At 35.6% G+C, this 24529-nt stretch overlaps 1 protein-coding gene across 2 annotated transcripts in view; it reads right to left on the bottom strand.

The window, feature by feature from the left end:
• LOC127181254 (thrombospondin type-1 domain-containing protein 4) overlaps positions 1–24167 on the bottom strand; it is a 42031-nt gene extending 17864 nt beyond the window's left edge. Inside the window, exons 1-8 of one of the 2 annotated variants that reach the window (XM_051135923.1) lie at positions 23822–24167; positions 23300–23545; positions 22597–22645; positions 21981–22032; positions 20315–20541; positions 19815–20136; positions 17362–17464; positions 15571–15707 (exon numbers count right to left, since the gene is read on the bottom strand). In XM_051135923.1, coding sequence (XP_050991880.1) covers positions 15571–15707; positions 17362–17464; positions 19815–20136; positions 20315–20541; positions 21981–22032; positions 22597–22619 — 864 coding nt within the window. In that variant the 5' untranslated portion in view covers positions 22620–22645; positions 23300–23545; positions 23822–24167. Of the gene's footprint in view, positions 1–6984; positions 7114–15570; positions 15708–17361; positions 17465–19814; positions 20137–20314; positions 20542–21980; positions 22033–22596; positions 22646–23299; positions 23546–23821 lie in introns of those variants that run through there. The other variant, XM_051135924.1, reaches the window with a different exon arrangement.
• Positions 24168–24529: the final 362 nt, after the last annotated feature.

Below are 24529 nucleotides of genomic sequence, written 5' to 3' on the forward strand. Positions count from 1 at the left end.
AATATATACAGTATAAGGAAGCCTGTTTAAACCACTGATTAAAAAAAATAACAAAAAGGAAATTGTAATTTTTTCTCTCAATTGTACGTTTATTTCTCAGAATTGCAAGATCACGCAGTTCTGAGGAAAAAAATCTAAATTGTAAGACAAGAGTCAGAATTGTGAGATGAAAAGTCACAGTGACCTTTATTTTTTATTCAGTGTTGTAAACGAGCTTCCATATAATTATTATAGTTAACCTTATACTTATTGCAATAATCATCATTATAACGTCAATTCTGTCTGACCAAAATCTCTTCAGACGCAAAACACAGAAGACGGTAATGACTTTCAGACGTGTAAGTAGGACTTTCCCAGGAGGACCTGAAGGAAGCATCAGACCTGAATCCAGGTCATTTGGTTCCCAGAGTCTCTCTCTCCCTCTCTGCAGGACATCCGGCCTGTTTGGCACCCGGAGAAACACCAAAACACGGATTTCAGCATTCCTAAGATTCCCTTCAGACTCGCTGCTGCCGACAGCTGACGGCGTTTCGGTGATGTTCCGTGCTCATATAAAGACAGTTCTCCTCGCAGGTGGAGATGATGGTGAAGAATCAAGAGTTTCTGCATGTAATCATCATCCATCATCACACGGTTTTTCCTCAACGCCACGGATGTGACAGCTGGACGCATGACGGCCGAAACACCAAACCTCTAGAGTTTCAGCCTGACGGATCAGCGTCTCCTGTGATATGTAATATCCTCTCTACAGTAAAAGCTCTTTGAAGCCACGGGCGGCTCCAGTTTGTGGTTCACCAGCGAGAATGAAGCTGGCAGCGGGAAAGACGCAGTCCGACTGACCCGACGGCTACAATTACAGCGGCCCGGGATATTTTACACTCCATAATGGGCGAATTCAAACAAAAGCACCTTCACACGCAGCAGAACACACACGTCTGCGCACAACCGATGACCTCGAATTATTCTGCCTCAATTTATTGATATTTCAAGCCCTTGACTGAACCAGTGCAATTATTACATCGCATTTCGTCTTGTTTTCCAGTACAAATATCCAAGCATTCCTAATCCAAGATACATTAACTTGAGACGCAAAATCAAGTGAATTCACTGCAATATAAAAAAAGGCTTTTCTTACTTAGTATTTTTGTCTTGTTTCTAGTCAATATATCTAAAAAAAAATTAATTAAGATGCATTTACTAGATAAGCAAAACGACATAAGATATTTAGTCTTGTTTAAAGCAAAATGTTCTTATTTTTTTTTTCCCTGAAAACAAGTAAATTATCTGCCAGTGGGGTAAGAAAAATATTCTTAAAACAAGAGGCACTGGCGGATAATTTTACTTATTTTAAGCAAACTGCACTTCATTAATTTTTTTCCCCTGGAAACGAGACTAAATATCTTATGTAATTTTGTTAGTCTTCTCATAAAGTAAATTAGATATTTTGACCAGAAACATAAATACTAAGTAAAATAAGCATTTTTATTTTTTATGCTTAAAACAAGTTACGGTAAAAAAAAAAAAAAAAAAAAAAAAAAAAAAAAATAAAATATATATATATATATATATATATATATATAAAAAACCTGTTTCCATTTGAATTAAGTTAATATTTTTTTGAAGCACTGACATATTTTTTCTTGTTTTTAAGCAGTGTTATTTTAGTATCACATTGGTTTAGTTTTTGTCAGTTATAGTAGTTTTATTCATTTTTATTTCAGTTTTAGTTTTAGTTATTTATGTACATCAAGCTAAACTAATGACAAAATGAGAAATGTTTGTAACTAGCTGAAATAAAACGTTTTTATACTTTTATTTTATTTCAGTTCAAATTTGTTTTATATCAAGTAAATAAAATATTTTTTATGATTTCAGTTTGAGTTTTACTTGGCTCAAACTCACGTAAATTTTCAGAAAACAATACCTTAAGTAAATGCATCTTAATTTAGGAATTTTTAGATATTTTGACTAGAAACAAGACAAGAATACTAAGTAAAATAAGCCTTTTTGCCATGTTTATGCTTAAAATATAAAAAAATAATATTTAAATAAATCGTTATAATAAGTTAATATTTTTCTGAAGCGCTGATATATTTTTTCTTGTTTTTAAGAAGTGTTATTTTAGTATCATATTGGTTTAGTTTTGGTTTAGTTTTTGTCAGTTATAGTAGTTTTATTAATTTTTATTTCAGTTTTAGTTTTAGTTATTTTAGTACATCAAGCTTAACAAAACCAGAAATGTTCTTAACTAGCTGAAATAAAACATTTTTATATTTTATTTTATTTCAGTTCAAATTTGTTTTACATACACATATTTGTTTTAAGTAAATAAAATATTTTTTATCAGTTTTTACACTGCAAAAAATGCTTTTCTTATTTCGATTTTTTGTCAAAAAATTCTTAAATCAAGATGGATTTTTTAGACAACCGAAAATTGTCTTGTTTTCAGAAAAAAACAAGTCAAAATGAAGTGAGTTTTTGCTTAGAACAAGCAAAATAATCTGCCAGTGGGGTAAGCAAAATAATTTTATTTCAAACAGAAAACAAGATGATTTTTTTTACCCCATTGGCAGATTATTTATCTTTTTTTTAAGCAAAAACATAATTAATTTTGACATGTTTTTTCTGAAAACAAGACAATAATTTTTAATTGTCTAAAAATCCTTTCTATTATATTTTGGCTGGAAACAACACAAAAAATCTAAGTAAGAAAAGCATTTTTTGCAGTGTACTTGGCTCAAAACAAGATTTCATATCTTCTGTCATTTAATGCCTTAAGTAAGTGCATCTTGATTTAAGAATGTTTCGATATTTGTGCTGGAAATCAAGACAGAAACACTGAGCAAGAACATCATGTTTTTCAGCGTTCAGGTGAGTTAAACAAAGCAGCTCTTTGTGTGTTTAACGCTCACGTTCACCTGGATCTTGTTTATACTTCAGATTCACATTCTGACTTCTGGCATAAATAAAATGCAGTAGTTAGTGTCCTAAAGTCTTCTTTCTGGGCTCATATAATAAATAACGATCAGATGAAATACGGCCGCGAGCCGCTGGACGGACATCTGCGGCGCTGCTTTATGGCAGAGTCTCCCGCTCTCCGTACGAGTTCCCACGATGCACTGGGAGCGGCAGCCAGCATCTTATGGACAGGCTGGAAACCATTCAAGTGCTCTTTCCATCCAGATCAGCGTCTCCCTTACAAAGCCAACAAACAGACACCAGGAGCTCTCAGATCGCTTCATCTGCCCACGGCCGTCAAACATCACCGTGTGTGGCGCCTTTTTATGAGATGATAATTCAGAACGGTGATATCACATCATCATGATGGATTTAGATCACATGAAGATGGAGATGTACAACACAACACAGATGGACCCTGACTGTACTCAACGTGACCTTCTAACCCTCTGGTTGCTTATTTTAGACTGAAAATTGTATGTTTCGAATTCGAATTTCAAATTCTCAAATGATCTGAGAGACTGTAGATCACCACAGAAAAACAGTTCAGCTTATAAAAACAAGCACAAGGTTAGAAAGTACTGTACTTAAATACACAAAAATAACCTGTTCTATGTAGTTACACTACCAGTCAAATGTTTTTGAACAGTAAGATCTTTAATGTTTTTATAGAAGTCTCCTCTGCTCACCAGGCCTGCATTAAACACTAAAAATTTGAAATGTTTTTACTATGTAAAATAACTGTTTCCTATGTGAATATCTATTAAAATGTCATTTATTCCTACCAATTCAAAGCTGATTTTAGCATCATTACTCCAGTCACGATACTTCATAAATCTTTCTAATATTGTGTTTTGCTGCTCAAAAAACATTTATTATTATTATTATTATATTGAAAACAGCTGAGTAGAAGGTTTTCAGGTTTCTTTGATGAATAGAAAGTCTGAAATAGAAATTTCATTATAAACGTCTTTCACTTTATCATCACTTTAAAGCATCCTTGCTAAATAAAAGCATTAATTTCTATAATTTCTTTTTAATTTCTAAAAAACAAATACTGACTTCAGTGTATAATGTTACAAAAGTGTTTTATTTCAGATAAATGTTAATCTTTGGATCTTTAACTAAACAAAGAATCCTAAAAAAATGTACTCAACTGTTTTCAACATTGCTAATAATCAGAAATGTTTGTTGAGCAGTAAATCAGCATATTAGAATGATTTCTGAAGGATCATGTGACACTGAAGACTGGAGTAACGATGCTGAAAATTCAGCTGCGCATCACAGAAATAAATTATAGTTTAACAGATATTCACATAGAAACAGATATTTTAAATTCTAATAATTTTTCACTATTTTTTAACTGTATTTTTGATCAAATAAATGCAGCCTTAATGAGCAGACGAGACATCATCTGCATTAGTGACTTTTCAGCTTTGAAATCACAGGAATAAATTGCATTTGAAAATATATCCAAATAGAAAGCAATTACTTTAAATAGTAAAAGTTTTCAAAATTGTACTGTTTTTGCTCTGCTTTGGATCAAATAAATGCAGGCTTGGTGAGCAGAAGAGACTTCTTTCAAAACATTAAACATCTGGTAGTGTACAAGCAATATTTCAACTCCTGACATGATCATGTAAAGCTGGTAAACACAGTAACTTTCAAAAAAAGAAAAATCACCTCAAAAGGACAATTTAGACACTTTCCAGCTCATTTTTGTGTCGTAACATTTATATAACAACTGATGCATGAGGCAAAACGTGGGAATCTGCAGAGGCTTAGAGAACATTTACAGTATGATGAGGGAATATATTTCCCAACCGTCTGAAGCAGCAGCGTTTGTAATTGTTTGTGTGTCACATTCCTGTGAAACTCCTGCGGCTGAGCTCATGTGGACCCCATGTGGAGGACGGGACGGCAGCATGTGTCCTCCAAACGCACAGATGCACTCTGGGACTTTAAGAGCATAACCGCAGGCTCATAACGGCCACCGTTTACCGCGGTAAACTCCAGCACTGGAGCCGCTGTAATTACCTTCAGACTGTAAACGGCTGACTACCGGTCTGCCACGCACAAATATACACACCACACACAAAGAAAACTCAACCAGAGCTCAAACTCATGCTCAAGATGTGTACGATTCCTCACATCACGTGTGCTACTGACGTCACTAAGTGATCAGATGCACCATTTTCACCTGCTGGACCAGAAAACACGTGAAAGGATCCCACAGATCACATGTAAGCGCAACTTCAAGTTGTGAGTTGCAAACATGTGACGCGAATCTGCTTCGGCTGTGATTTACGGCTCATCTGAGCGCCGACATCAGCATGAGGAAACGGAAACGAGCGACACCCAGAGCCTCAAGGGTCAAGGTTACACCATAAACACGCGGCGTCCTCCCGTAAAGAGCGCTAAAATAGCCACAAACCCGGCACCGAACGGCTGTAACGGCTCTCATTCTTTCATCTCTTGGATCCTGTTATTAAAAGCCCAGCGATGACATTTAAAGGGCCTCTGCGGTGTCGTATCTGCAGCGTTTGACATCTTCATGATGGAAGGGGAAGTGCTGGAGGAAGTGAACGTGGCCTTCTGTAGCATCTGTGCAGATTATTCACACTCATCACACCCAAAACACACCATAAATGTCACAATAACGATCAAGGACGCTTGTTAAATCGGCGTATTTAGCAAAAATCTAGGATGATGCATTCAAACTGACATCCAAAGTTGAGCTGACACGACTTATCGCACAAAATGAGTCATTTTATTTAAGTGCAGAAGCATTTATCTTGCAAATTCAACTGAAAATCATAAGATCCGTTGATTCACATCAAATGAATGAATCAGTCTGACATCAGATGTGACCCTGGACCACAAAACCAGTCATAAGCGTCCATAATAAATGAGCTTTCCATCGATTTATGGTTTGTTAGGACAGAATAATATTTGCCCAAGATGCAACTATTTGAAAATCTGGAATCTGAGTGTGCAAAAAAAAAAATCAAAATACTGAGAAAATCACCTATAAAGTTGTTCAAATGAAGTTCTTATCAATGCATATTACATTTCAAAAATTTCATATATTTACAGTAGGAAATTTACAAAATATTTTAGTGGAACATGATCTTTATTTAATATCCTAATCACTTTTGGCATAAAAGAAAAATCAATAATTTTGACACATACGGTGTATTGTTGGCTATTGCTACACATAAACCTGTGATACTTAAGACTGGTTTTGTGCTCCAGGGTCACAAATGTCCAAAAATACACAAAATTAAAAACTATTTTAGGTATATTATTATTATTATATATTTTTGTTAATAATCAAGTGATAATGTGTATTTAAAATCTAAAATAATTTTTTATTTGGATCTTGATTAGCTCAAATCAACTCAAATATCAAATGAACGAATCACGCTGACATAAAAACATAATATTTGTTAAAACAGATTCGCAAAACTAGTCTTTTTTTTCAATTATCTTGCAAATTCAATTTTAAAACGTTTTATGTTTTAAATAATCATGTGTTAATGACTATTTATCTACAATATAGTGAATGAAAATGAAATACTTTCCAAATGAAAGGTGCCTAATCTCAAATTATTTTTGATGATTTCGATTCATTCATTTGATTCACATCAAATGAATGAATCAGAGAAAAACAGATTCACAAGTTCAAAACTGAAAACTAAACAGTCAAACTCATTCAGACTGCAAATTCTGAGTGGATGTGAAGTTGTTCAAGCATCTGTTTCACACATTGGTTTAATTAATATTTATGCGATAAAGTTAGGCAATATTAAAACATCTGCATCTAACAAACATCCCTAAAAACAATCCAGTTAATATTTTGCACAACATATCAACAAGCCACAGTGTGCAGAACAAGACTGATAACAGCAGCTCAGACAATGCATTTCTTAAAATGCTTCCATGCTTGTCTAAATGTAAACTGAAGAGGTGATTTCCCCGAGACTCTGAAGCAGTGTCATCAAACCAAACATGAAACACACAGACCTGCGTCCACGGCTTCCCCAGAACACGCATCTGCAGACACACGAGCAGCAGCAGAGCCACGGCAGACAGCATCATGACACACACACGCTCTCTGTGCGACTGTGTCGTCCTCTGGAGCGCAGATCTCACACACACACACACACTGACACACACATTGACACAGACGTGAAAGCTGAGCTGCTGGAGGAGGAACAGTGGGAATGGAGAGAGAGAGAGAGAGAGAGAGGGAGAGGGAGAGAGAGATTCTGGGACATGAGGTGGGAAGTTTCAGGATGACTGAGAGAAACACAACAGTGAAACAACTCATGCTACTGAACATTTACCATATTACTTTGCTAATGCTGTGTATGAAATGTGCTACATATAAACAAATACATGGACACTGCATGTTATTAGCATCTGGAGTCTGGAGGTGGGATGCACAGAAAACTGTTCCTATATACATGTGGGAAACTGATCACAGCACAGTCCAGATGCACACGAGCGTGGAGGTGAAGGCCACTGACGATGAGTTTAACAGAACGCCGGCCTCCACTTCTCCTGGGACGCTTCTGTTAACCGTAAAATCAACCCACTGTTAATGACAGCAGAACTAACTGTACAGAATCACACACATGGTAAGAAAGAGAGAAGCAGCAATCAATCACCCTAGCAACCGCCCACAATGCCCTGGCAACGACTCTCAGGCCCAATGAGAATATCCTAACAACCACATAGCAACACCCTGGAAACCATCCACAGCGCCCAAGCACCACCATGGCAACCACCCACAACACCCTGGCAACCTCATAGCAACACCTTGGAAACCACCCAAAACACCCCAGCAACCACATGGCAACACCCTGGCAACCACCCAGAACACCCTAGCAACACCCTAACAACCACACAGCAACACCTTGGAAACCACCCAGAACAGCGTCAAAATTACATAATCACAACTACCCAGAACAGCCCAGCAGCCACATAGCAACACCCTGGCAACCGCATAGCAACACCTTGGAAACCACCCAGAACACCACAGAATCCACATATCAAAAACCTGACAATCACACAAAACACCCTTGTACATTAATACTGTTGCAACACCCTGGCAACAACCCAAAACACCCCAGCAACCACATGGCAACACCCTGGCAACCACCCCGAACACCCTAGCAACACCCTAACAACCACACAGCAACACCTTGGAAACCACCTAGAACAGCGTCAAAATTACATAATGACAACCACCCAGAACAGCCCAGCAACCACATAGCAACCCCCTAGAAACCCTCCATAACACCCAAGCAACAACATGGCAACCACCTAAAACACCCTGGCAACCGCATAGCAATACCTTGGAAACCACCCAGAACACCACATATCAAAAACCTGACAATCACACAAAACACCCTTGTAAATTAATACTGTAGCAACACCCTGGCAACAACCCAAAACATCCTAGCAACCACATGGCAATACCCTGGCAACCACTCAGAACACCCTAAAAACCAAACTGCAACACCCTGGTGAACATCCACAACACCCTAGCAACACTCTAACAACCACACAGCAACACCTTGGAAACCAACCAGAACAGCCTTAAAATGACACAGTAACATAATGACAACCACCCAGAACAGCCCAGCAACCACAACACTATGGCAATCACCCAGAACACTGTAACAACCACACAGCAACACCCTGGAAACCAATGTTCATTCTTAACGAGTGAAACTGTGTGAGCGTCTTTACATTCAGACTTGAACGTGAAGCTACAGCGATAAATCCAGCCCAGTGTAAGCAGCAGGCGCTGAAGGCCGGACTCTGAAACAGCATTACATGTGCGGCTGCAGACAGACTCACAGCTCACATCGGCCCGAGAGACGCACTTGTAGAGCCTCCAGATATCTCAATACAAACATCACCATCAACACCTCACACACACACACACACACACTAGAGATTAGAGAATGGTGAAGACAAGTCTAGTTGCTTTTTAACAAAATATTAGTGAAAGGAAGAGATTAAACTACTAAGGACAGTTGTTCCTTCACTTTAGATGAAACCACTTACATTTTACATTTGTTTTACATCATGTTTCTAATTTTTGCAACACTTGGGATGGATACAGATTAAACCCTCATTAGTATGTATTTTATTATTTTTTAATGCATTATTATTAGTGCTGTCAAACAATTAATCGAGATTAATCACATTTTTTCATGTGTACTGTGTATATTTTCAAAATATATACTGTATGTGTGTGTGTGTTTATATATACACATATATTAAATATACACAGTACACACACATATATTATGTAAAACTTTTATTTTGGATGCGATTAATCGTTTGACAGCACTAATTATTATTTAAGATTTACCGTTTTTATTATATTATTGATTTATGATTTTCTAGCAATACATATTCAACTAATATGTTTTTGATGTTAAAAATAAGTTTATTTAATGCAATTAATAATGCAATGTAAATAATAGAGCTAATTTTTCTATTCATACGAAACAAATCTACTGATTGCGTTAAATATGTGAAGAGTTTATTTGCAAAAACATAAAAGTCAATTTAAAAAAAATTTAAATTATGTTTTTTATGTTATCACATTTTTATTGTTTTACTGTGTTAGTTAACTGTATTTCTAGCTGTATTTTACTTAATCAAATTAACCCAACTGCAGTTTGATTAATATTAACTGGAATTCACAATGAAAAATCATTATTTTAAAAAATTGTTCAAAATTGCTCAAAAAGTTATCTGTTCTTGCAAATGAACTCTTTATATGATATTGTCAGATGATTTAAGTTTCAATATATTTGATGTGTTCAAAAGCAAATGTATAAAATATATTAAATTTAAATACAGTTTTTAATTTTAACTTTTTACTTCCACCACTTTTTACTTGCTACTATGGTGTATAAAACATGCACTATAAATTATTTTTCCATGCCTACATGTTTCCTCCAAAAACTAAAATGGTGTTAACATGGTATTATTTTAAATGATATTTCCAAGCTGCTTTTCCATGTCTCTCTGTGAAGCACCTGAGATTTGCACCTTTATTACTTTTATAAATATATTGTCTGGAGCCCAGTTTGCGCTATCACTGGAAAGTGTCGTCGTTCCTCTGCTCTCCCTGTGAATTCTAGTAGTTTTTCCTGCAGTATTTCATCTCACTCTCATTCAGCTCACAGGCTCAATCACTGATGCTGTCGTGCAGACAAAAGCAGCGTTCAGAGCCGTAACTCACCGCATTTACATTAATGCATCTGGCAGATGCTTTTATCCAAAGAGACTTACATTCCATTAAACGCATATATATTATAGAGTTCAGGAACTCCTTGAGCCTTAAACCCGTGACTCTGGAGTTTTTACTGACATGAGCTACGGGTGCACTGACATCAATCTCACTCATTAACAAGTCAACATTATTTACATAGCGCTTTTTACAATGTGCATCATTTCAAAGCAGCTTTACTGCAGTATTAATGTCTTACATTTCAGAAAGTCTTCATTTACAGTAGCAGTTCAAAAAAATAGGGCAAGTATGGCAAGAAACAAAAATTCCTTAAGATGTTTTATAGTAAAATAAAACATAACATACACTCCGTATGCATGGAAGCTTGACAAAAAGGTACCTTTTTGATTTTTTTTATGTGAATATGTGAATGCAATGCAATCACATATTATATTTTTCTTGGTAAACAAGGGTATTTCAAGCAAATAATTTAGGTCACAGGGGTTCCAATAACAAAAAAGGTTGGGAACACCAGCTGTAAAGACATGAAAACACACACACACACACACACACACACACACACACACTCCTCTGGCTTTCTGCCGCAGTTCAGTGCTCAGTGGGATTCCCTTCATAAAGGCTCTTTCTTTTCTTCAGTGTGTGAAACGGTGAAATTCCCTCTCAGGCTCGTCTACAGCTGCAGTTACACTTCTTCAGCATTTACCAACACGCCAAACTGTTTCAGGACAGTAAATGCACCCTAAACACACGTTTGTTCATCTCTGCATGAAATTTTAGCAGCTGAAAAATGTGCAACCTCATTAAAAATACAAACAAATGTACTTTGGCATATGATGAAAGGTAAACACTTTACTCTTTACAGTAATCTCCCATCTCACTGCATTAACTATGAGCAATACATCTGTTAGACTATTTATTAATCTGAGTTAACATTAATAATACATGCTTAGAAATATTGTTCATTGTTAGTTCATGGTAACGAATGTAGTTTACTAATTTTAACAAATGGAACCTTAATGTATAAGAAATCTATCATCTAAGAAAACCTCTGGAAGCATGTTTCCACAACAGGAGACATTAAAAAAAGAAGGTAATTCAGAATTGCAAGATGTAAAGTCAGAACTGTAATATAAAGTTACAATTGTGAGATGTTACAATTGTGAAATGTAAAGTCAGAATTGTAATATAAAGTTACAACTGCGAAATGTAAATTCAGAATTACGAGATGTTAAATCAGAATTATAATATAAAGTTATAATTTTGAAATGTAAAGTTACAATTGTGAAATGTTACAATTGCGAGATGTAAAGTTACAATTGTGAAATGTAAAGTTAGAACTGTGAGATGTTACAATTGCGAGATGTAGTTACAATTGTGAGATGTAAATTCAGAATTATGAGATGTTTAGTCAGAATTACAATATAAAGTTACAATTGTGAAATGTAAAGTTACAGTTGTGAGATGTTACAATTTGCGGATGTAAAGTTACAATTGTAAAATGTAAAGTTAGAACTGTGAGATGTTACAATTGCGAGATGTAGTTACAATTTGCAGATGTAAAGTTACAATTGTGAAATGTTACAATTGCGAGATGTAAATTTACAATTGTGAAATGTAAAGTTAGAACTGTGGGATGTTACAGTTGCGAGATGTAGTTACAATTGTAAGATGTAAAGTTACAATTGTGAGATTTAAATTCAGAATTATGAGATGTTTAGTCAGAATTACAATATAAAGTTACAATTGTGAAATGTAAAGTTAGAACTGTGAGATGTTAGAATTGCGAGATGTAAAGTTACAATTGTGAAATGTTACAATTTGCAGACGTAAAGTTACATTTGTGAAATGTTACAATTGCGAGATGTAAATTTACAATTGTGAAATGTAAAGTTAGAACTGTGAGATGTTACAATTGCGAGATGTAGTTACAATTGTGAGATGTAAAGTTACAATTGTGAGATGTAAATTCAGAATTATGAGATGGTAAGTCAGAATTATAATATAAAGTTACAATTGTGAAATGTAAAGTTAGAACTGTGAGATGTTACAATTGCGAGATGTAAAGTTACAAGTGTGAAATGTTACAATTTGCGGATGTAAAGTTACAATTGTAAAATGTAAAGTTAGAACTGTGAGATGTTACAATTGCGAGATGTAGTTACAATTTGCAGATGTAAAGTTACAATTGTGAAATGTTACAATTGCGAGATGTAAATTTACAATTGTGAAATGTAAAGTTAGAACTGTGGGATGTTACAGTTGCGAGATGTAGTTACAATTGTAAGATGTAAAGTTACAATTGTGAGATGTAAATTCAGAATTATGAGATGTTTAGTCAGAATTACAATATAAAGTTACAACTGTGAAATGTAAAGTTAGAACTGTGAGATGTTACAATTGCGAGATGTAAAGTTACAAGTGTGAAATGTTACAATTTGCAGATGTAAAGTTACAATTGTAAAATGTAAAGTTAGAACTGTGAGATGTTACAATTGCGAGATGTAGTTACAATTGTCAGATGTAAAGTTACAATTGTGAGATGTAAATTCAGAATTACGAGATGTTAAGTCAGAATTATAATATAAAGTTATAATTGTGAAATGTAAAGTTACAATTGTGAGATGTTACAACTGTGAGATGTAAAGTTACAATTGTGAAATGTAAACTTACATTTGCAAGATGTAGTTACAACTGTGAAATGTAACGTTAGAACTGTGAGATGTTACAATTGTGAGATGTTAAGTCAGAATTACAATATAAAGTTACAATTGTGAAATGTAAACTTACAATTGCGAGATGTAAAGTCAGAATTGTAATATAAAGCTACAATCGCAAAATATTAAATTAAAATTGTGACATGTAAAGTTACAACTGTGAAATGTAAAGTGTTAGCGAAAATAACTACAACCTCCCTGACAAGTACAACATTCTCATACAGTGATCATTTTTCTATTACATTCACACAGAAACTGATGATCATATTTGAGTTTCAGATGCTCACTGAATCATGTTTTTTGGAAAAGTTGCTCTAAATCCGACCCAAACGGCCTTCCTGCCAACATATCTAAATGTCAAGGCTAATGCGGTGGATTTGGCGTTTGATATCTTCATCCCGTCCACAGATCCTCCTCATTACCCGAGGAAGAGATCTTTAAGCTCTGGATTTGTCGACCAATCTCTGTCAGCTTTCAGAAGAATTCAGAGCATCTGAGAGAAATGTCACAAAACATCCTACAGCGGAGGAATGGAAGCGTCGTTAAAATGTAACCTTTTGTTTGTGCGGCGCGGCCGCGTGTTGGCATGTGCAGCTTGTTATTGTGGCGTCTGTGTTACATCTTATTTCTGCAGGATTTGCTGAAGTGACATGTCTGCAAAAAGCACAGCTGGACGACAGGCAGATTCCGGAGCGCTGAAAGCGTGGCTAATTCACTCACAAACACAAAAGATCCTCCGGCTCAGACAGTCGGCAACTGTTGTGCATCTGACAGTCTTTACGTGCAGGATGTGGCACGCCGCACTGAACTCTGGGTAATTAACGCATATACGGAATAATATATCTGTAAGAGAAAAGCTTTAATAGGGACGACAAAGAATGATGTCCAGATGATCAACTGTTAACAACACGTCACTAAAATTCTGTTAGGATCAAACTCAAGAAGAAACAACCGGCTCATCATTGAGATACTATTATACATTTAAATTTGATTTGATTTGATTTTTTTAAATAATAGTTTTAGCCATTTTGTAGTGTTTTTGTCATTCTCATTAGTAGTTGTTTTGATATATGTATTCTTTTTATTCATTTTTATTTCAGTTTTAGGTTGTTTCAAGTTAAACTAAGAGAAAATGAGAAATTTCAGTTTTAAATATTTTATTTTATTTCAGCTAACATTTTACGGTTTTAGTTTTTGGTTAATTATAATAACAAATAAATAATCTAAAGCTTATTCTTAAAACATTTTCCTAAAGTGACACTGTTTTTATGACAATTCAGCACATTTTCTCCCTAAATTCTCGTTTTAATGCAATAATGAAAATCTTACTGTTTTTGGTAACACTACAATAAGGTCACATTTGTTCATTAGTTAATTAGTAAATGCATTAGTTAACATAAACTAACAATGAGCAATATATTTCCTAAAGCATTTATTAATCTTTGTTAATGTTAGTAGTTTATAATAAATAAAAAAAATATAATATATAAAAAATGTAGTTTATAATAAATAAATACATTTTATTACAAATGAAGAAATACCACTTTTGATTTAAAAATGTACTGTAAATGTTACAATTAACATTGACTAAAAATGCTTTAGAAATATTGTTTATTGTTCAGGTCAACTAGGACTGTCAAATAATTAATCTCGATTAATCGCAAACAAAATAAAAGTTTAAGTTTGGCTAATATATGTGTGTGTACTGTGTGTAATTACTATGTATATATAAATATGCACAAATTAATGTATATATTTATGAGAAAAGTGTTATTTATGTACAAAATATTTTTATTTATATATAATATAAATTATATAAAAATTATAATAAATACATATACATAATAATCACACACAGAACACACACATATATTAGGCAAACTCACACTTATTTTGTATGTGATTAATCACAATTAATCGTTTGATAGCCCTAAAGCTAATATATTTAATTAATGTTAACAAATGAAACCAGGGTTGCCAGGTCCTAACAACTAAACATGACAAATTGTTAATCAAAAGTGTGTTTTAAGGGGGATCCCCTGTTAAAAATCATGTTCTGGGGGTTAAAATAATTTTTGATGGGGTTCCACTAGTAAAATTCGCATTCCAGGAGCTAAATATCACGTTATTGGGGTCGCTTCAATCTGTGGACTTGGCAACACTGAATAAAACATTATTGTAAAGTGCTACCAAGCTTTCTATAAAAATCAGTATGTAATAAAACAAACACTATTATACTTTAAATTTACTGTACAAATGAAATAATATATCAATATTTGCATCAAAGAAATGAGTTTTTTTTAGATGTGTGTGACTGTAAATGATCTGCACTAGAAACTCCCATCACATGAGATTCAAAGCCATGAGCTGTCAGACACACAATTAAGTTACTGCAAATGAAACTTTCTGCTAAATGACAAGAAACAACAAGAGCAAAAGAGCTGTGTGATGTTTTCACATCCTTCAATCTCCACTGCCCTCCACTGCACAACCGCAGCACTGCAGCTCCTGCACTTAATAGTGTCCTGCTGCTGCTGCCGCATATGAACCCACATGTGAAAAAAACATTCCAGCACACGTGTGCAAGCAAAACAATTGTGAATACCTGATTCCTACCTGACACTGTCCGGCCACACACACAGACGTCTGGTTCTGTCCGCACGGCGTGCCGTCGATCACTCTGTCCGCCTGACGCACGTAGAAACGAAAGCCGACGGCGCGACAGTTGAGCTCACAACGCTGCTCACTGGAAACTGATCAAACACACACGACTTCACATGAGAGAATGTTGAACGTCTTTTCTGGGTCAAAACAAACCTGAATGCATTGTGAGGCTTAAAGGAGAATCCACTTCCAAAACAAAGATTCACAGATAATGTTCTCACCCCCTTGTCATCCAAGATGTTCATGTCTTTCTTTCTTCAGTTGTAAAGAAATTGTTTTTTGAGGAAAACATTTCAGGATTTTTCTCCATATAACGGACTGATATGGTGCCCCGAGTTTGAACTTCCAAAATGTAGTTTAAATGCGGCTTCAATAAAATCACAGCTGAGAAAGAAGGGTCTTATCTAGCAAAATCAATCAAGATCAATTTTAATTCTTTTTAATCTCAAATGCTCGTCTTGTCTTTCTCTCCCTGAACTCTGTGTATTCTGACTCAAGACAGTTAGTGTATGTCGAAAAACTACAATCGTATTTTCTCCCTCAACTTCAAAAATCATTTCAAAACCATCCTACATCGCTGCAGAAGAACAGACACAGTGTTTGCAAAGTGAACATGCAAAGAAGATCAAACACCCTTAACAAAAAAGGTAAAACAGCGATATAGGGTGATTTTGAAGTTGAGGGAGAACATGAGATGGGAGTTTTTCGACATACACTAACTGACATGAACCTGAACAAAAACAGTCCAGACAGAGTGAGACAAGACGAGCATTTGACATTAAAAAGTATAGAAATTGTATTATTTTCTATTAAAATAACCAATCGTTTCACTAGATAAGACCCTTCTTCCTCGGCTGGGATCGTTTACAACCGCATTTGTGATCGTTTGAAGCTGCATTTAAACTGTATTTTTGAAGTTCAAAATTGGTAGAAAAATGCTGAAAAGTTTTCCTCAAAAAAGTGAGTACATTATATGTGAATCTTTGTTTTGGAAGTGGACTTCACCTTTAAATCACTGTAAGCACTACTGATGAGAACACAATGAGACGCCTGTAATGATTCACAGCAGCCACTAGAGGACAGCAAAGACACATGATGGTGAAATAAACCAGAATGAGTCTTTGATTGTTTGTTGAAATGAACCTAGTTTGTCATCAAGACAAAAATACTAAATTCTGGCATGCCTTCACTGTTCTTCATTTACCGCCTGCGGTAGAAGAATATTTCACATAAACCATAAACATAAGTGAATATGAATCAAACACTGGCGCAGTTTCACACTTCATAAATCAGATCTGTTCAGTGGAGAACATTCGCTGCACAGGATCCGACATGCTGGGAAACTCCACTGCAGCACAAATGAACTCACTCAAATGTGACTGTAACTTTAATTACAACATGATCATTAGAGCTAATTAACAACACAAATATGTGTGCGGCATTCAGGATATTTTTCCTCGGGGTAACAAGAGATTTGTGCCAAAAACGTATGCAGAAAACTGGGGTAAGATTTTTAAAAATGTTTTTGAAAGACGTCTCTTCTGCTCATCAAGGCTGTGTTTTTTGGACTAAAATCTTATGTGAATGTACTTTAAAATGCACTTTAAAATGACCAACCCCAAAGTTTTGAATTGAGTGTAAGAAGAAACAGCATATGAAATCTCTCAGATTCCTATGAAACTTTCTAAAATCATTCCGTCAGCAGAAGCTCATTCATGTCACGAACTGAGAGAATCCGCTCACCGTCATTAAAAGGTTCCCAGTGGTAGAGTCGCCCCATGAAGGGCTGCGTGTTGAACGTGGAGCACTGCAGCTCTCTCATTGGTCTGCTGGGTGACGGACAGGCCTGTCGATTCACAAACACGCTGCTTTTAGATTCAGTTTGAGTAAATCTTGCATCTCTTTAGAGTTTTCAAACAGCATCAGTTTCTTTGACATGTTGAAACTAAACAGGGCATTAAAGTGTGTGCTGCTGTAAAAAGTGTGTGAATATCTATGAGTCAAAGCCGTTCAAACCACTTTACAAGTTCAGGCTTAAAAATGCCATTTTGCTGGGTGAAATGAATGTGTGAAACATCAATAGATATTAGGGTTACACTTTATTTTGATAATGCAGCTTAGACATTCTACTAACTAAAAGTCATTTTGCAAATACATTTCAACTGTCATGAATTTGTAACTAAATTTCAACTGACTCATTACTTTGCAGCTACACCTCAACAGATTCTCGTGCTTTTGCAACTACGTCAGCCGTCATTAATTAAGTTGTCTTGAGAAATCCAACTCACTCAAATTCTATTTAAACAACTTCTTCTGAGACTAAAATGCTCAACTCTAACTCGTCCTACAGCTTTAACTCTACAAACGCCAAAATCAGCCCAGATCTTCAGACTGATCTGACTATTCAAACTCCCAGAATCCTTTGAGACTCAATCAAACTTCCCTTCTATGTACTGTATTTCTAATCCAATCAAACTCATTCAAACTCGTCTATCTATCTATCTATCATCTAACCATTACTGACTATCTATGGCTAGCAACCAGAATCATGCTAACAACGTGCTAATCATGTTAGAAACATGCTAATCATGCTAGCAACTTTCTAGTAACTTGCTAATCATGCTAGAAATATGCTAGCAACATGCTAATCCGGCTAGAAAGATACTAGAAAAATGCTAATCATGCTAGAAACAAGCTAGCAATATGTTAACAACATGCTAACAACTTGTTAATCATGTTAGAAACAGACTAGCACCATGCTAGCAACTTGCTAATCATGCTGAAAACATGCTAATCAATGCTAACAACGTTGTAACAACTTGCTAATCATGCTAGAAACATGTTAACAACGTGTTAATCATGTTAGCAACATGCTAACAACTTGCTAATCATGCTAGCAACATGCTAATCAGGCAAGAAACATGCTAGCAACTTGTTAATCATGTTAGAAACATGGTAACAACTTGTCAATCATGCTAGCAACGTGCTAACAACTTGCTAATCATGTTAGAAACATGCTAGCAACATGCTAATCAGGCTAGAAACATGCTAGCAACTTGCTATTCATGATAGCACCATGCAAACTACTTGCTAATCATGTTAGCAACATGCTAATCATGCTAGAAACATGTTAACAACATGCTAACAACTTGCTAATCATGCTAACAACATGTTAACAACATGCTAATCGTGCTAGAAACATGCTAGCAACTTGTTAATCATGTTAGAAACATGGTAACAACTTGTCAATCATGCTAGCAATGTGCTAACAACTTGCTAATCATGTTAGAAACATGCTAGCAACATGCTAATCAGGCTAGAAACATGCTAGCAACTTGCTATTCATGATAGCACCATGCTAACTACTTGCTAATCATGTTAGCAACATGCTAATCATGCTAGAAACATGTTAACAACATGCTAACAACTTGCTAATCATGCTAACAACATGTTAACAACATGCTAATCGTGCTAGAAACATGCTAGCAACTTGCTAATCATGCTAGAAACATGTATCTATCTATCTATCTAACAGATTAGCCTTCAAAACATTCAAGATTTAAGATTTTAAAGTATTTTAAACTTCAGTCTGTTTCAGACTGAAAACCATCAAACTTTTAAAACTTCTAAAATCTTTTAACAGTTTAAAACTTTTAAGTCTTTTTAAGACTTTAAAACTTTTTAAAACAAACTTTTTTTATCTTGTTTGTAACTAAATTTCAACTAACCCATTACTTTGCAGCTACACCTCAACAAATTCTCATTAATTTGCAACTACAAGTAACTAAATCTCATTCATTTGCAACTAAATATCAACTCACTCATTAATTTGCATACATGTCAACTAACTCTTATTAGAGTATTAGTAGACTTAGGTTAGGGTTAGTAGAATGAGTTGACATTTGTCTGCAAATTATAAAGTAGTCAACATTTGAAGCGGATCAGAAAAGTTTATCAAAATTGGCAAGAATGGATATTTTGGGACGAGTTTGATGAAAGGTTTTGATCCACTTTAAATGTTGACTACTGTAGTAGGAGAATATCTGTTAAGCAGACAGTCTGCTGAAACTCTAATCACTGCTAGTTGACATGTAGTTGCAAAATCAAAAGTGTAACCAATTTTAACAGCTGTAAGCAGATCTACCTGTATAATGCATATTCAGACATAAACAGAGGCGTCTCTCTGCAGATGTTACCATGGTGTTGCAGATCTTGTGGCGGTTCGCGGTTCCGGGGCAGGAGGTGTTTGGTAGCGGGCTGTACGGCCTCGTCTGCACTGCCGCTGTGTTGATCTGCGGTCGGGTGTGCTGGGCGGCGGCGGGCGGCTGGACGGCTGAGTGATAGCGGGTGTTTTGATACGGGTTTCTCTGATGAGTTCTGTAACTCTGGCGTGGGAGGTTTGATGTTGATCGTCTCTGTTTGTGGGACGTTCGGCTGGATTCTTTCTGTAGAGGCGTTACGTATGGCATCCTGCCGTATCCGTAAGCTCCTGGACCGATACGGCTACTGTTTGTTCTCCTTAAACAGATATGATGAAATCAAGCATGAAAAGCTAATAATTATATGAAATGTAACATTAAATTAAACAAATGGGGCTACCCAATTCATTAAAATATAATGAAATAGCAAAATAAATCATGACTGCCAAATAAAGGAGTGAGAACGGCTGGTCTGTCTGCTGAAGATAATGTCACACCTCCATCCATATCTGCCGGGGCTCACGTGTCTCTGCTGGCTCTGGTTCGGCGTGTCTGTGGCCGCGTTGTGCGGCGGCGCTGCTGACGGATACTGCGGCAGACAGACTCTGGTCTGTTCCTGAACTCCTCCGCCGCAGGAGCGCGAACACTCGCCCCACGAACCCCAAGAGCTCCACGACCTCAAAGACGCTCCTTCAGAACCGGTCTGCTGTGGATCAGACCGTATCTGAGCACGTGTGATGGCGCATCACGTACATAAAGAGGAAACAAAATGACATGTATTTAGAGCCAGAGCACTAAGACTGTCAATCAACAGCTGACGGCCAGTCAGAGGCCAGAGGGCGTGACCTCACTCAGCCGGACCCTAAAACTCAAAGCTGTGGTCGTTCTCAGGGTCATTGAGAGGTCAGACAGCTGGAGACCATGTGATCACTCTTACTATGACAGGAATGAGACGACACTCAAGCACATGTTTTCCTCTCTGGAAATGCTTCATTTTTTTTTAACAGAAATCCATGTGGTGACACTTTGAGTTCAGATGAATATTATGCAGGGCTCCCACACCTTGGTTAACTTCAATTCAAGGACCTTTCAAGGACTTTCCAGGTCCAAGGACTTAATGTGGGGACACATTTGAAGTGAGAGCAAGGTTACATCGTGTTGCCTTGTAAGATACATTGTTGCAGTTTTCATGTGTCAAATTGTGCAAAAAAGCTTTTTTTGGCCATATGACAGAGATCTGATATTCTATTTGTCTTAAATCTGTTTTGCATAAAACTGAAGAACATTCGGTACATCTTACACTATTTTCTAAAATGATCTGATATGGATTTGCATGGATTTTATTGAAAAGAGCTTATGCTCTTGTAAATGCACGAAACTAACAAAAACCAAGCAAGCTAGTATGCACAGGGCACAAAGTGTTACCAAAATAACACATTAGGGAATAATATGGACTTTTTTCCAGAAAACTTCTTGCACAAAATAAATTCAAGCACTTTCAAGGACCTGTACCTATGTGTGTTTATTTTCAAAAACTTTCCAGGGCCTTGAATTTTTTTTTCAGATTCACAAACTTTCACAAACTTTTTTCTAAGATTTCAAGAAACTCTAACTATATGTGACCCTGGACCACAAAACCAGTCATAAGGGTCAATTTTTTGAAATTGAGATTTATACATCATCTGAGTAAGATGAATAAATAAACCTTCCATTGATGTATGGTTTGTTAGGGACAATATTTGGCTGAGATTTTGAGCTATTTGAAAATCTGGAATCTGAGGGTGCAAAATATTGAGAACATCCCCTTTAAAGTTGTCCAAATGAAGTTCTTAGCAATGCAAATTATTAATCAAAAATTAAGTTTTGATATATTTACGGTAGGAAATTTACAAAATATCTTCATGGAACATGATCTGTACTTAATATCCTAATGACTTTTGGCATAAAAGAAAAATCAATAATTTTGACCCATACAATGTATACTCGTGCTACTTACACCCGGGTTTGTGGTCCAGGATCAGATCAAATTAAACAAAATCCAAGCCAAATACAGTATCAGTAATTTCATCAATTTACCTCAGTTTATCAGCCAGTGATGTACAAATTTAATTTTGGAAACAGCAAAATAGTTAAATAAATAAATGCATGAATAAATAGTCTTACCTGCCTTGTTGTGTGATGACACATGAAGATCAGCCACAGAAACACAGTGACACTACAAACACAAGAGATTATAAAAGTCACTAATGCAGATGAAGTCTCTTCTGCTCATCAAGGCTGCATTTATATGATCAAAAATACAGTAAAAAAAAATCTGTTTCTGTGTAAATATCTGTTACGATGTAATTTATATCTGTGATGCGCAGCTGAATTTTCAGCATCATTACTCCAGTCTTCAGTGTCACATGATCCTGCAGAAATCATTCTAATATGCTGATTTGCTGCTCAACAAACATTTCTGATTATTAGCAATGTTGAAAACAGCTGCACAATATTGTGGTGGAAACTGAGATGCATTATATTTTTTTAGGATTAACAGATGAACTGAAAGTTCAAAAGAACAGCATTTCCTTGAAATAAAAATATTTTCTAACATAAATGTCTTCACTGTCACTTTTAATCAATTTAATGCATCCTTGATGAATAAAAGCATTCATTACTTATATGTTAAATGAAGAATAAACGCTTTTATTCAGCAAGGATGCACTAATTTTGATCAAAAGTGACAATGAAATGCTAAAAGGAATGAATGAATAAATGTGAAAACAGTGTTCCTCACCTGATGTTCAGAGCTGCTCTCATACTGAAGACTGACTGCAGCGCTGCACCTGTACACACACACACACACACACACCTGTGTCACTCAAGTTCAAACTCACGTTGTACTCTTTTAGACCTGAGTTGACCTCTGACCTGACCTGCTGACCTCTGGAGCACTGGAGCTGTTAAATGTGTTAAAGACTGCAACACTGCAGCTGCTGCATTCAAGTGCATGTGGGAAAGTCACGCAGGAGTCAGTAACCACACATTCATGAAGGTTTGTGTGATATAACGTGAGTTATATGTTATGTGAAGGGGTAAAGTATCAAAAAAGTTTCATAGTATTACATTTTGGTTACACTTCTTTCTAAGGTGTCATTGTTACAGTATAATTACATGTTTAAGCACTGCTCAGTGTTAATTTACAACATGCACTTACTATAGAATTATGATTAGTTGCATGTATTTATGCATAATTTACTGTTATCACTGTTGTTGGTGTGTTACCAAATGTTACCACAGTGTTTTCTTAAGTAGCTACCATGAAATTATCATATACATATATGAAAAAGTACTATCGTAACTTGCTTTTCCAAATATTCAAATGTGAAAAATACATTTCTTATAGCTCCTACACATAGTAAAATGACAGAATTACCATTCTACCCTGTGTTGGTGCCTGATAGAGTTTGTGTGGTGATAGTGTAGTAATAGTGCGGTACCCGTTGAGCTCCAGCTGTTCTAATGGTGAACGCGTTGATGGATCGTGACGCGTCCTGACGCGCGTAATCCTGCGCGTTCAATAATAATCCTGCAATTTACGCGTCCCTCATTAGCAATAATCTCCATCATTAATGACATTCAGCCTGTTCAAATGCGATGATTCCACTCCAGTAAAAGTTTCTCCGTCAGTCAAACATCCGTGGAGACACGAAGCGCTCAGAGACAGAATGAGAATGCGCCACCTGCTGAGAGAGAGAGAGAGAGAGAGAGAGATTCAGTAAAAACAGGAAACTGGATTCAAAAGCATCTGCTACAGTTTATAGACATTAAACAAATTAAATGCCACCGTTTACACGTCTAAAATCTCTAAAACAGATTTTAGAGTCTGTTTTATAACATACAGGTCCCCCAATAAAAGTGCTACAAATATGATACAATTATTTTAAAATAATGCTAAGATCCACTTATATTTTCTTGAGGTTAAACTACTCTTTCTTTGACATTTTATTTTGAACACTCACCTTCAGTCAGATGGACTCTCTGTCATCTACATCTCTAAGACTGGGAGGACAAATACCTCATGAAAATATATAATGTGTGCTTTGATTACACACTTTGTGTCTTGTTTGTTTCAAAAGACACCAAACGTTCCTCTCTTTTGCCCTCAAGGCAAAAAGTTGCAAAGGGGTGCGAAAAAAAATGAATGGTTTCTTCAGTTGTCACTTAATCTGCTCAAATGTTTTCATTGAGGTATCAGTGTTTCACAGATTTTTTTTGTTCTGCAGATTTAAACAGGTCTAAGTAGATCTGAGAAATATTCCTGTGTGACAGCACCACTTTCAGCATCTTAAATTATTATTTTTTTAATTAATAATACAAATAAAATAAGATTGCATGTCAAAATAAAACTTCTGGACAATTAAAATAAGTCATCTGAAGCCCATGCCAACCGAAAATAATAGAATTAAAAAATATATATATATATATATACATACATACATACATATATAAATAAATAAATATTAATTTCAATAAAATAATGAATTAATAAAACCCATGCCAACCTAAAATATGATAATAATAATAATAAATAAATATATATATATATATATATATGCATAGGCCCATCAGCTTGGGCCAACAAAGTTAGAAATAATAAATAAATAAAAAAATTGATTGCACTAAAATATTGCACAAATAATTGGCCTCCAAAACCCATGCCAACTTAA

Source organism: Labeo rohita, chromosome 18 (genome assembly GCF_022985175.1).
Source record: "Labeo rohita strain BAU-BD-2019 chromosome 18, IGBB_LRoh.1.0, whole genome shotgun sequence".
NCBI lineage: Eukaryota > Metazoa > Chordata > Actinopteri > Cypriniformes > Cyprinidae > Labeo > Labeo rohita.